The sequence below is a fragment of the Pleurodeles waltl genome, chromosome 9 (assembly GCF_031143425.1).
Source record: "Pleurodeles waltl isolate 20211129_DDA chromosome 9, aPleWal1.hap1.20221129, whole genome shotgun sequence".
Classification (NCBI taxonomy): Eukaryota; Metazoa; Chordata; class Amphibia; order Caudata; family Salamandridae; genus Pleurodeles; species Pleurodeles waltl.
In genome coordinates, this window is record NC_090448.1 from 332,929,245 (window position 1) to 332,941,378 (window position 12,134).

The following is a 12,134-nucleotide window of genomic DNA, read 5'->3' on the forward strand; positions in this document are numbered from 1 at the left end:
CTCCCTTGCCCAGGTGGTGGCTACCCAGAGGAGCCCTCCCCTTGCCTGCCTGCATCGCTGAAGAGACCCCTTGGTCTCCCATTGAAACCTGAAGGAAACCCGACGCGTGTTTGCACACTGCACCCGGCCGCCCCCGCGCTGCTGAGGGTGTACTTTCTGTGCTACTTTGTGTCCCCCCCGGTGCCCTACAAAACCCCCCTGGTCTGCCCTCCGAAGACGCGGGTACTTACCTGCTGGCAGACTGGAACCGGGGCACCCCCTTCTCTCCATTATAGCCTATGTGTTTTGGGCACCTCTTTGACCTTTGCACCTGACCGGCCCTGAGCTGCTGGTGTGATAACTTTGGGGTTGCTCTGAACCCCCAACGGTGGGCTACCTTGGACCAAAAACTGAGAACTGTAAGTGACTTACTTACCTGTGAAAACTAACAATAACTTACCTCCCCCAGGAACTGTGAAAATTGCACTGTGTCCACTTTTAAAACAGCTTATTGTGTTTTATGACAAAAGTATTCATGCTAATGTAATGATTCAAAGTTCCTAGAGTACTTACCTGCAATACCTTCCAAACAAGCTATTACATGTGAAATTTGAACCTGTGGTTCTTAAAATAAACTAAGAAAAGATATTTTTCTATAACAAAACCTATTGGCTGGATTTGTCTCTGAGTGTGTGTACCTCATTTATTGTCTATGTGTATGTACAACAAATGCTTAACACTACTCCTTGGATAAGCCTACTGCTCGACCACACTACCACAAAATAGAGCATTAGTATTATCTCTTTTTACGACTATTTTACCTCTAAGGGGAACCCTTGGACTCTGTGCATGCTATTCCTTACTTTGAAATAGCACATACAGAGCCAACTTCCTACAGGGGTGGTCACTGAAGATGTGACTGGAACCAACAAGAGTTCATTTTCCGCCCTCCCCATGGTCGAGGAGGTGTCTGGAACTGCAGTTGACATTGTTGCATAGTCTGTAGTAGTGATGTTCATCCTACTATGTAGATGATGTCCTGTTTGGTAGTGAGAGGGTATCAGGAACCACCCAAGGGACCTCCTGGTCTACTGTGAAGGATCGGCCACAAGGTGTAATTTGATGTCATCAATGGAGATGAATCTGTTCGTCTTAGAACCAGACAGCGGTGGTAAGATGACAGTCCTGGTGCCTTGTATTCCCAAGACTGGTACAGGTGCTCTGTATGATGGATCAAACTCCTTCTTCACAGCGATCTTCTCACGAACCAGATCCCCAACTTTAGGAATCCAGCCAGTTGAAGTTTTAGCCAAATCCCTTATTCCTAAGGTGGCAGCACTTGCAGATGATTTATATCACGAAATTGTTGAAGCTCCTGTAAAACAGTGAGACGTTCTTTTATGTCAAACGGTGTTTCTGCTGCCACCATACCAGGGGCATCAAGATCTGGGACTTACATAGGTATCCCAAAGAGAACCTCATACTGTGAGCGTCCCCCCCAAGGACTGTCTTGGCAGATTATTCAGTGCTCTCTGGACCCCATATAGGTGATGCAACCAGCTGCAGCCTGAACCTAATACTCAAGTTGTTAAGGACTGCTTTAGATCACGATTCCGCCTCTCCACGACCAAATTTCCCTCGGGATGGTATGGTGAGGAGTAATGGAGTTCAACACCCATCGTCCCCATGGTGTCCCTGAACGCCTTAGAGGCAAATGCAGGGCCCTGGTCTGAATGGAATGCTGCAACCGCATATGTACCGATAAAGATCAGCAAGTCTTTTATAACAGTCCGGGCGTCAGCCGACCGCTGTGGCCATACCCACAGGAATCTAGAACAGGAATCTACAGCTACTAAGATGTATTTGTATGAACTATCAGGCTGTAAGGGACCACAATGGTCCAGGTACACACACTGTAGTGGCTTGTTGGACACTAAGAGGGATGTCTGCGGTGGGCGTTTGATATTAAAGCCCTTGATCTGCTGGCAAATGTCACAGCAAAGGACAAACTGCTTTGTTCGTCTGCACAGACCAGGCCACCAGTAGCATTGCTGTAGGAGTGTTATTGTGGCCTGTGTACCAGCATGTGCAGAAGCGACACCCTCATGAGCTGCTTTAATTAGATCTAATCTCTGGTCATCATTGGGGATCACTCGATCTTCAACTCCAGGAATCGTTGTGTAAGCACCATTCTGTGCACTGATATGGTAAGTATAGTTCGTAGGGTATCCTTTCGGAAGGGGCTTGCCGGCAGCCGAAGCTTTAACGGCAATCAATATTTCATTATCCAATCTCGTCCGAGAATGAGTCACTGCAGCCGCAGAAGCCGTAGCTACTGATGCTTTGGCTGCTTCATCAGCCAATGTATTACCGGTAACGTGTACTCCTACACGTTGGTGGCCTAATGTATGGACTACATGGACACACGGTAGCTTATCCTTAAGATCAGCCACCCTCCCCCACAATGTTTTGTGTTTAATGGTGTTCCCTTTAGAATCTCTAAACCCGTTCAGTTTCCAATGATTGAGATATTCATTGTATGACTGGACGCAGTAATATGAGTCACAGACTATCAAAGTCTGGCTTCCTGTCTCAGTATGTTCGCGCGCTAGAATAAGAGCCTTAAGCTCAGCCAACTGTGCCATGCAGTCCCCTAAGGTCTGCGTGTAGGTTTTGTGAGGGTGGAAAACTCCATCTTCCATCACTCTGCGCAAGCTGCCGAGTATTGATGTTTAGTACCTACAGCCGGTTGTGCTGAACCGTCAGTGTATATGACAGTATGGTAGCGGCCTAGTGGCAAGATTTTTTGAGAAGTGGGGTACTCTTGTTCATATTGGAGGAATTCCTGTGTCTGAAGTTTTTGATCGAATATATAATTGACATCAATGGCGGTCAGAGACATTGCCCATTGGATCCAACGCAGATGTAATGCTTTTGCGTTCGGAACGCTTGCTTTGGTGACAGCCTCCAAGGCCGGCACCGGGGATACTACAATTATACGTTTCCCCTGGGCAAGTGGCCTCTCCTTTATGACGGCCATCTGAACAGCCGTTAGAATCTTTTCTGTAGGTGCAAAACGCTGTTCAGCATTTGAGTATAGATGTGATTTATATGCTATGGGTACCGTGTCATCCTCATTAAAGGTGACATAAGTAAATCCAAGGGCACCAGCAATTATTCTGATGACCAAGTTTGTTTTATTGTCACGTGTGTGCAAGTGTTTAGCTTCTAGCATGTCCTGTTGCATGTCTCTAAGGATGTGCGTGTGTTCAATTGTCCAGTGTCTGCTAGAAAATTTAGGCTGAACTAAGTCATAAAGTAGCTTGATGCGTTCTGCATAATCTGGAATGCATGTTCTGTCAAAATTGAAGAAACCCAGTAATGACTGCAATTAAGTGTGTTTGGAGGCTGTAGTTGAGCACACTTCTCTAGAAAGTGCGGGCCAGGCTCTTCCCCTCGTTTGACAGCTCATATCCCAGGAACAATACACTAAGAAAGGCTATCTTGCTCTTCTTAAAATTAAATTTATAACCGAGGTCTGCAAATCCCAAAATGATCCGAGCGACCCTCGCAAGATGAATGTCGAGGACGTCGTCTGTGAGATATGTCATCCACATAGGACAATGCCTCAGAATCAATATCATGTAATATTGATGATACACGGGCTGAAAACAGGCCTGGGCTATTTTTATAGCCTTGAGGTAAACGACAAAAGCGTTTCTGAGAGCCAAATGAAAATGCACTTAGGTCCTGACTTTCATGTGCTAAATTCTGGCAGAAGAATTCATTAGATATGTCTAATGTTGTTTTATATTTTTTACGCACTATATTGTTTATCAGTGCTGTGCTGTGTGAATTTTGTATAGCATATGTGCATGTGTGACTATTTAAGTGTCTATAATCAACGACTTCTCTATATGAATGGTCTAGCTTTGCAACAGTGAATAACGGATTATTCATTGCAGATGTACAGAGCTCAATTACTCCCTGATACTCCAGTTGTGATAGGATCTCCTTCACCGGAGCTTTTGCTTCATGTTTAACATGGTATTGTGGCTGCGGTTGGGGTGTAGACCTAACCGGAATAATATGACAAGGAGACTCCTTGTCCCAACCTACCTGATTGCGATATAATGCAGTTGCCTGCGCTAAAGCCCATTCAAAAGCATAGGCTTCTTTATCTGCTTCTGGAACAAGATCGGAGAAAGAAGGCAAAATTACATCTTCCCCATGCGGGAGCTTGCGGACGTGTTCAGGTGGCCGATCTCTTTCGGCCAATAGGATATCACTAGTAAGTTCATCCCAAAATATCACACTAATAGTGCGCTCCACGTCTCCCTCAATCTGAATTTTTAAATCATAAACCCTATCGGGGGGGAAGAACGCGGCCATCCGCTGTTTCAACTGCAATGTAATCGCTAGTTGCTGTCGCATCCAGATGATCTTTCAGACTCAGGCGACATATCCTGACTTCTGCCGCACTGTCTAACAGAGTCACTGCCCACATCTTGTTCCTCAACAGTGTTCTCAATTTTACTGGCATTTTTAACTGTCAGAGCCGCCACCTTTTTCTTTTTAAACTGTGGCGTTTGTAGAGGAGGCTTTTCTTCTTTTTTAATGGTAGACTGCGGCGAGTCTTTCTTCTCTTTCACGTATTCCGGACATCGATCTTGACGGCCCCCCTCTCTCGCTACATCTATCCGGTGCATCCTGAAAGGAATGAGAGGGACGTGAATCAGTATATCTGTCTGGAGTTTTAATGTTCTCCCTATTTCTGAGATTATATCTCCTTTCGGAGTTCTCCGGGTGTGGAGAATCCGCTCTCTTATTTCTTCTTTCTTTGAAATCTTTTTGTTTATCCCAGCGCTTCTTTGAGCCCTCTTGTACCTGCTTTGTACCCTTCTTGTGGGCGGTACCTTGTATTTCCAATTTTTTAGGTTTGGCTCCCAAACTATCCCGTCCTATACTAGTATAGGTATCTGAAATTATTTTCGGTAGCTGTCGCTCTTGTTCCTGGTGTGGAGTTTCCCGGAGACGCTGGCGAATTGCCAGTGCTACCGCTTCCCTTTTAATATTACTGAGTATTATTGAGGATACGTCGTCAAAGTTACGCATTAATTTCATCCCCAAATCCAGGGCTGGTGCAGCCCCATGCTCATTTTGTATTTGTTTTAACACTTCCGGCAAGTTGGCAAGTGTCGGGGTACCATGTGTGGTACTATATATGGCAGCGAAGACTGTACCCCATGTGGCACAGTCATCCACCGAGGGAACCATCCCAAAAGGCAAGCACATAGTGAGCAGTCTGTTTTTCCTGTGGTCCCGTATGGCGAAACACAGCTTCCAGCTGATTCGTTTTCTGGGCAATCCAGAACGGTATTTTTTCCCGTTCCGTGGGGACTTTACCCATAATAGTATGCACTGTTAGTGGATTAATCCCAGTAGCCAATTGATAACCACCAGCTACTGGCGGTGCTGGACGCGCTGGTGTTGTGTTCAATGTTCGCATTACGAACTGGACGAATCGCCTATATAATGCCACTAATTCATTATATAAAACACATAAATCTGCTATCGGCATATTTTGTAAGCCTGAGTGAGGAGTGTATGTGGCAAACATAGGCCACGTAGGTCCATCATTACTTAAGGGACCAGTTCTGATGCTCTTGGTATGTGAGTGATATTTCATGATACTGGTATGCTTGGTACCGTAAAGGTAAGTTCGCAACTTCATATGTGTGAAATGTGTGCGTTCTTTCGTTAACCTCAGGAAAGGTGACCCAACAGTAAAATGTTTCTGTTTAGTATGCTTCATTAGCTTCTATTATCAGAGTAACATCCCGCACTCATCTGTAAGGCCATGCGTTAATAAATGTTGTGTTAGTGCATGTCTAGCATTTTCAGGAATGTTTATGGCATCAGCCATATTTTATTTAGAGAAATGGAACACCAGATAGGGAAAGGAATTTCCTTTTATTAGTTCGAGCTCGAACAACCTACAGCTTAATCAGGTGATACCTTTTCAGCTGAGGAGGATTCTCCCAAAGACCACGGACGTCTCCGTATAATGGTACTTAAGGTACCTGTTGTCTGTGAGACAGTGATAGTCAGGGTATCCGTAAATTAGTGCCTAAACACCATTGTTGGTGGCGCCATGTCGTAGTTTGGACTCTTGCTCTGGGCAAGACTGCTGGTTTAGGGATGACAGTACTTTTGTTTGTAAGCGACTACGTGTTTCCTACAACAAGTTGCAACTGTTGTCCCAACCTTACCGGCTCACTAGCAGCACCTCACCAGAAACACAATAGTAAAAGGTGATTTATGGCAGCTGTTACTCATGGACTCGAAAATAAGATTTCTCAGGGAGTGTCGTGGTTAAACGGAGATTACCCTTTTCTCACAGATATATCATGTCTCATACAAACACAGGCAATGACACAGATGCAGTAGAGTTACAATAGTTTTTATTTAACATAACTGCAATTTGCAATAAGTTGCATGGGTTGCAATGATTAGGATAATGAATAATGCAAGAGACAGAATTGTGAAGACGAGAGTCATTACTAATACCCTAACCTCCTACCTAGGGGAGAGCTGGTTTTGTTAAACCTAATCTGCCAATGCCATGTCCATGAGAGGAGCCCCCAACCCTCGTTACCTTGGAATGGGGTCTGTATCTCAGACTCCCCAGGGACATGAAGACTGGGTCAACATCAAGAGGACTGCAGCATCGGTATCAGCGATGGTGGCGATGCCCTCTGGTCAGAATCCCTCTGATTATCTGTCTAAAGTGTGATGTATTTATACAGATCTACAAGGTCCCCTGACGTAGGTGTTTTTCCTAAACAATAGATAACAGACATGCTTGGGACGGCAATTAATATCAACAATCCCTCAAAAGTATAGAGAGGGAAAATCCCTAAGTGTGAACACCTACTGTTTGTTTGTCTTTGGTGCTTGATCTTGATGCCTTGGTGCGGTGACACTGATAATGTTACTCATAATAAGTGGCCTAACTATAAACAAGGCAGCCATCTTAGAAGAAATAAATAATTAAATGGGCTAAGACAGAGCAAGCTAAGTAGGTTAAAAGTCACTAGGTGACGGGGGCACGAGTCTACAAGCCAGAGGCTAAGCTAACTCCTGTTATCCCATTAAAAAGAACTAGGATTCACTACAGGTGCATGCACTCAGGAGAAACATTGGACGTGCATAGGGTGCAGGAGGATTGATATTATTCTAACATTTCATTTGCAGGCTTCAGATGAGAAGACCGACTGCTGAACATCAGGCGTTTTCTTTTCAGTAGAGGTGTGTGCTTAAGGGAGCATGATATTTAGATGAGCCTTGTTTACTTTTAGAAAAGCAGTCCAAATTAATATCACAGTGGATTTCTGACTCTGTCAGCAAGGATCAAGTTATCCAGAGAAAGCCTGATGAGAATATATTTCTGCCTGAATGTTTAATCCCAAAATGTGATATAGTTTCTCATAACTGTGATTGTATGTTTTGCATACTCCAGTAATGGTCACTTTTGTTAAAATTCTAAAACTTTGTGCTTTAGGAATAGTGAACGAACGGGTGCTGAGCGATTACCTCCATCGCATCTTCCCCAGTCCTGAAGGAGTCCATTACTCTGCAGGTTACAGGTATGTTTCTATGCCTTGTTTACTTTAGCCTTAGTTAAACATTGTTCCATCAGTGTCACCCACAATGCTTTCTTGACAGTGGGTCATTGTGTCCAATCGAAACAGAAAGGTATAAGCTGTAATATGTAATGGTGAAAGTCAGAATAATTTTGTAATTTTTAATAGTATGTAGTTTTCTCCTCATATTCACAGATTTATGTAGAAGCTAGCATTGCATGGTTCTGGATGCAAAATACACTTGTAGTCCAATCTCCTCCACGGAAATCCTCATCAAATTCACAAACACTGAATTGTCTCACTCGTGTGTGGGATCTCAGGGCACTTTAAAAACAAATGTGTGTGTGTATAACCTTTTTCTGTAGAAAAGCACACTTTACATAACAGGCAAGCCTTTTATGTAGTGATAAAATACTATAAAGTAGTTGAATTTCATTTATTTCCTTTAAAAAAAAAAAAAATCATATCCAAATAGTCTCTAATTAAATAAAAAGTAACTGAAAACATCTTCTCCAACCTTTTTCAAATTTAAAAGAAAGGGAAAGCAGGGAAGTGTTAGACCTACCCCAATGTATCTGCTAAGTTGGAAAACGGACACTGTGCATTTATGGAATGACCCGCCTCCAGTGTCTCACTTTGACATACAGGTGATAGGTCAGTTTATTTTCAAGCTGCTGGAAAGACCATCGTGGAGCATTGAAGTCCGTCCTTTTAGCTTTTTTCTATTGGAAACCTTCCCACATGTAGATATTCATATTTCATTTGTTGGTAAGAGGCCACTTGAAGTATTGTTAAAGAGATTCCTGATGGGAACTATTTTTTCACTTTGCAAAATGCCATGTTTGTGAATTGCCCCTTGTTGGAAATGGCCATTTCTGCTGGGTTATCCCCCCCTTTTTTTTTTTTTTTTTGGCTTTAGGACCCTGGGCACTTTACCACTGCTATCTCCCCTACAACTTTTTATAATTGGTTTACACCTGTTTGACTTATTCAGTTTACCTACACATCCCTTGTAAAGTGGTATACTATGTACCCAAGGCCTGTAAATTAAATGTTACTAGTGTGTCTGCAGTGCAGATTGCGCCACCCACAGAAATAGCCTTTCAAACTTATCTCAGGCCTGCCACTGCAGTACCTGCATGCACAGTTTATTTCCACACTGACTAGGCAAGTCAGACTACTTTCCAAGACCTAAACACCCATTTTCCTACACCTACGTCACCCCTAAGGTAGGCCCTAGATAGCCTATGGGCAGGGTGCTGTGTAGGATTGCATTGGAAATGCCCTGACATATGTCTAAGTGGGATCTTCTGAACTATGAGGAATAGCTTAGGCATGTTTAGTATGTTTTGAATGGTAGTGAGAAATCTTACTTATTGTTGTAGGTGGATTTTTTATTACCATTGTAGAAATGCCACTTTTAGAAAGTGGCTATTTCTCTGCTTATAACTCTAGCGCTTTAGCAGCCTCACTGCAATCCACCTCTGGGGCAGAGTGACAGCTCCACTTGGTGCATACTTTCCAGACAGCCATCACACAGGAGGGGCTGGGTGTGACAGAAGAGGCATCTGCATACTGATCCTCTTTGTAGGCTGGGGAGATGAAGGTTCGTTCACACCTTGCGTGCGAATAGGCTGTGTCCCTCATACAATGAACTGATTACCTCTTACTGATGTCTGGAGATGGGGCTGGGTTGAAAGGGTGCTGTGCTTGAATTAAAAGGACTCATTTGAAGTTACCCCTCGGAACAAAGGCATTTTTGAGTATAAGTAGAAGGGGCTCTGCTACTGACAGGAAAGCACTTTTTGGCCCTGGGACTGCACCTCTGCCAGAGGGACTGCTGGGCTGCTTGTAGGACTCATCTGGGCTGCTCTTCTTTTGTTGCCCTGCTGCCTGGTGTTTGCTGGGTGGCCCCAAAGGGCTCCTCAGGGTAGCTTCTTTATTTGTTGCCTTTTTGCCAGCCTTCTTCCTGACTATGTCCCACTTAGAGCACTGCAGTGGTGCACAGGAGAAAATGCCACCTGCCTGGTTGTGCTGGCCTGCCTGCCCCTTTTGGTGCCTCCCTCCCCAACCCCCCCCCCCAAAATAAACCTCTATGAGAGCCTCACTAGAAGCCCAGCGCAGGGAGGGTGCTGATCCCTGCTCCTTGGTATTATCTATACACCGTGCTTGAGGAGCGATTTCCTAATTACCGATTCAGTGCAGGTAAAGCACCTCATAAATGTTTGTTCCTTTTCAAGGGATTCCCCCTCCCATGGTAGTGGGGTTGAGGCGGTGAGGAGACGGTGCGCTTCGAGAGGCTTTCACACTGAGTCTGGAAGGACCCGGCCAGACCCACGACTGTCGTGTCACAAGAGTCCCCCTTCCAGGGGCCTCCTGAACTGTGTCAGCGGGCCGACTCACCCTGCTCCAACAGATCCTTCCTGGAGCAGCCGCGCTGCGTTGTTTTTTATGGGACGCTGCAGTACCTCTGAAGAGCAGGCTCTAGGGGCCGGGAGGCAGACTGGAGTTGGTGCACGCCACCCACACGAGCTGCTGATGGCCAAGAGAACCCAGGATTCCCTTCAGTGAGAAATACCAGATGGAGCCGTGTCCGTCCCTCCCTGCAAATATTCAACGTCTCCCTGCTGCATTCTTCCTCCATGTGGCCCCCTCCCACAAGTAAGGGGAGATGGGCTACACGAAGAAGGAAGCGTTGTATCGCTCCCTGCTCCTGATAAAGGCTCCCGACCTCCTCCAGGAGCGTCGCCACAATTCTACCACCATTCCTGCACTGTACTGTTATCTAATGAGTCAGTACACAGGTGCCTCTGCAGCCCACACCTTAGTGGAAGTTTCAGTTGTTCCTGGAGGCCCATCGGACCTACCATAATTATTGTAGTGTCAGTGCAGGTGAACTCAGCCACCTTAAGTTATTCAGTAAGCGGGGAACCATTTGTGGTTTTCTCGCCAATGTGGGATGTGTGGGCCCTCCTCCTTCATCTTGGTTTTGTTTTTTAGTCACAGAGGCATCCCGTTTGGGAGGAGGCACCTGCCAGTGGCTCGCAGGACGAGGCGGAAACCTTGATGGAGGGCCCGTCTCTGCTGAGCCCCTTTTGGTTGCATTTGTGTTAGTAGAAGCCCAGGAGCTCCTGCGTTTGACAGTTGGGTTTTGCACTCGCTGTATATTCTGTAAAAGAAGCGCAGGTGCGTGTAGAAGGCGTTGTGGGTCATTATTGGATAATCAACAGTTAATCATTGTGGTCGCTCACCCTCTGTGTTTCTGCTGCATTTCTCTCCCTGAATATGATATGCTATAAGCTGAATATTCTCAGGCTTTGTCTAGGGTGCGTTAGGAGGGTAATGCTTATGACATGTGTTTGCTCCTTTTATTGGCAACACAAAAGGATGATGGACGGACTGCTGACAATGCAAACACTCACCCCCTAGTCACAGATCTGGGTTTAATCCATCGTTCTTTTGCTCACCATGCCACCCCAGTTTGGACCCATCCATATGCAAATCAGTCTTGACCCTGTTCCTCATGGGAACAGTCCAGCCCGAAATGCCAGGCCAGGTCCTCCCTGGACCGGAAACAAGCATCCTGGGACCGGTTTCAGGCTATCACCCTTGTTCAGCCAGGGTAGCTTGATTCCAGTGGCAGTTTCAACACTCCGTCCATCATTTTATTTTGTGATGTTGCCTTGTGCGCCCTAAGTGGCTAGGGTATGCCCAGACGTGGGTCCCTTGCTTGCAGCGCCACTGGATTCAAGCTAGCCTGGCTGATGAAGGGTGATACCCTGAAACCGGTCCAAGGATGCTTGAATCCTGTCCAGGGGGGACCTGGCATGGCAGTTCGGGCTGGACTGCTCCCATTGGGAGCAGGGTCAAGACTGATTTGCATATAGCTGGGTCCAAACTGGGGTGACGTGGCAAGCAAAATAACAATGGATTAAACCCAGATCTGTGACTGGGGGTGAGTGTTTGAAAAGTTTCAACACTCAATCCATCATTTTATTTTGTGATGTTGCCTTGCTCCTTTTATTGGCCTTCATGTTCCATATGACCGGTGCCTGAGGGAAATGTTTCTTGGTAGTTACCCTCCTGATGATTATGGTTTGACAGTGGTTTGACAAGTGCCTGGTTGGCACAATATTACTGATTCAGGTAGTTTTGTAATGCAATACAGTTTATATAACTTGTTGTAGAGTACCTTTTATTGTGTATTTGGTGTGAGTGTGTTGCATAAACGCAGTACACATGACCTTTTTGTGTTAAACCGGTCTGCTCTGTGCCAGGCTACACGAAGTGAGTACAGGTTATCTTTGGTGTGTAACTTACTCGCCCTGACTAGAGTGGTGGGTTGTGCCTGGGTGAGGTGCCTACTCTAGCCAACCAGAAACCCATTTCTAACACCCCTCTTGTGGGAGAAGAAGGTCCAGTCTGACCCCATGACCTCTGCATTATCTGTCTACCAGAGGAGAATGTTCCTGGTGACTCCTGGCAATGTCTAAACAAATGTTGCATGTG

At 45.5% G+C, this 12,134-nt stretch overlaps 1 protein-coding gene across 2 annotated transcripts in view; it reads left to right on the forward strand.

Annotated features, from left to right (window-relative positions):
- The window catches only part of RNF123 (ring finger protein 123), a 1,441,353-nt gene that overhangs the window by 46,279 nt on the left and 1,382,940 nt on the right, over window positions 1-12,134 (forward strand). For both annotated transcript variants that reach the window (XM_069206868.1, XM_069206867.1), the window contains exon 3: window positions 7,544-7,628. In XM_069206868.1, coding sequence (XP_069062969.1) covers window positions 7,544-7,628 — 85 coding nt within the window. The remainder of the gene's footprint in view (window positions 1-7,543; window positions 7,629-12,134) is intronic.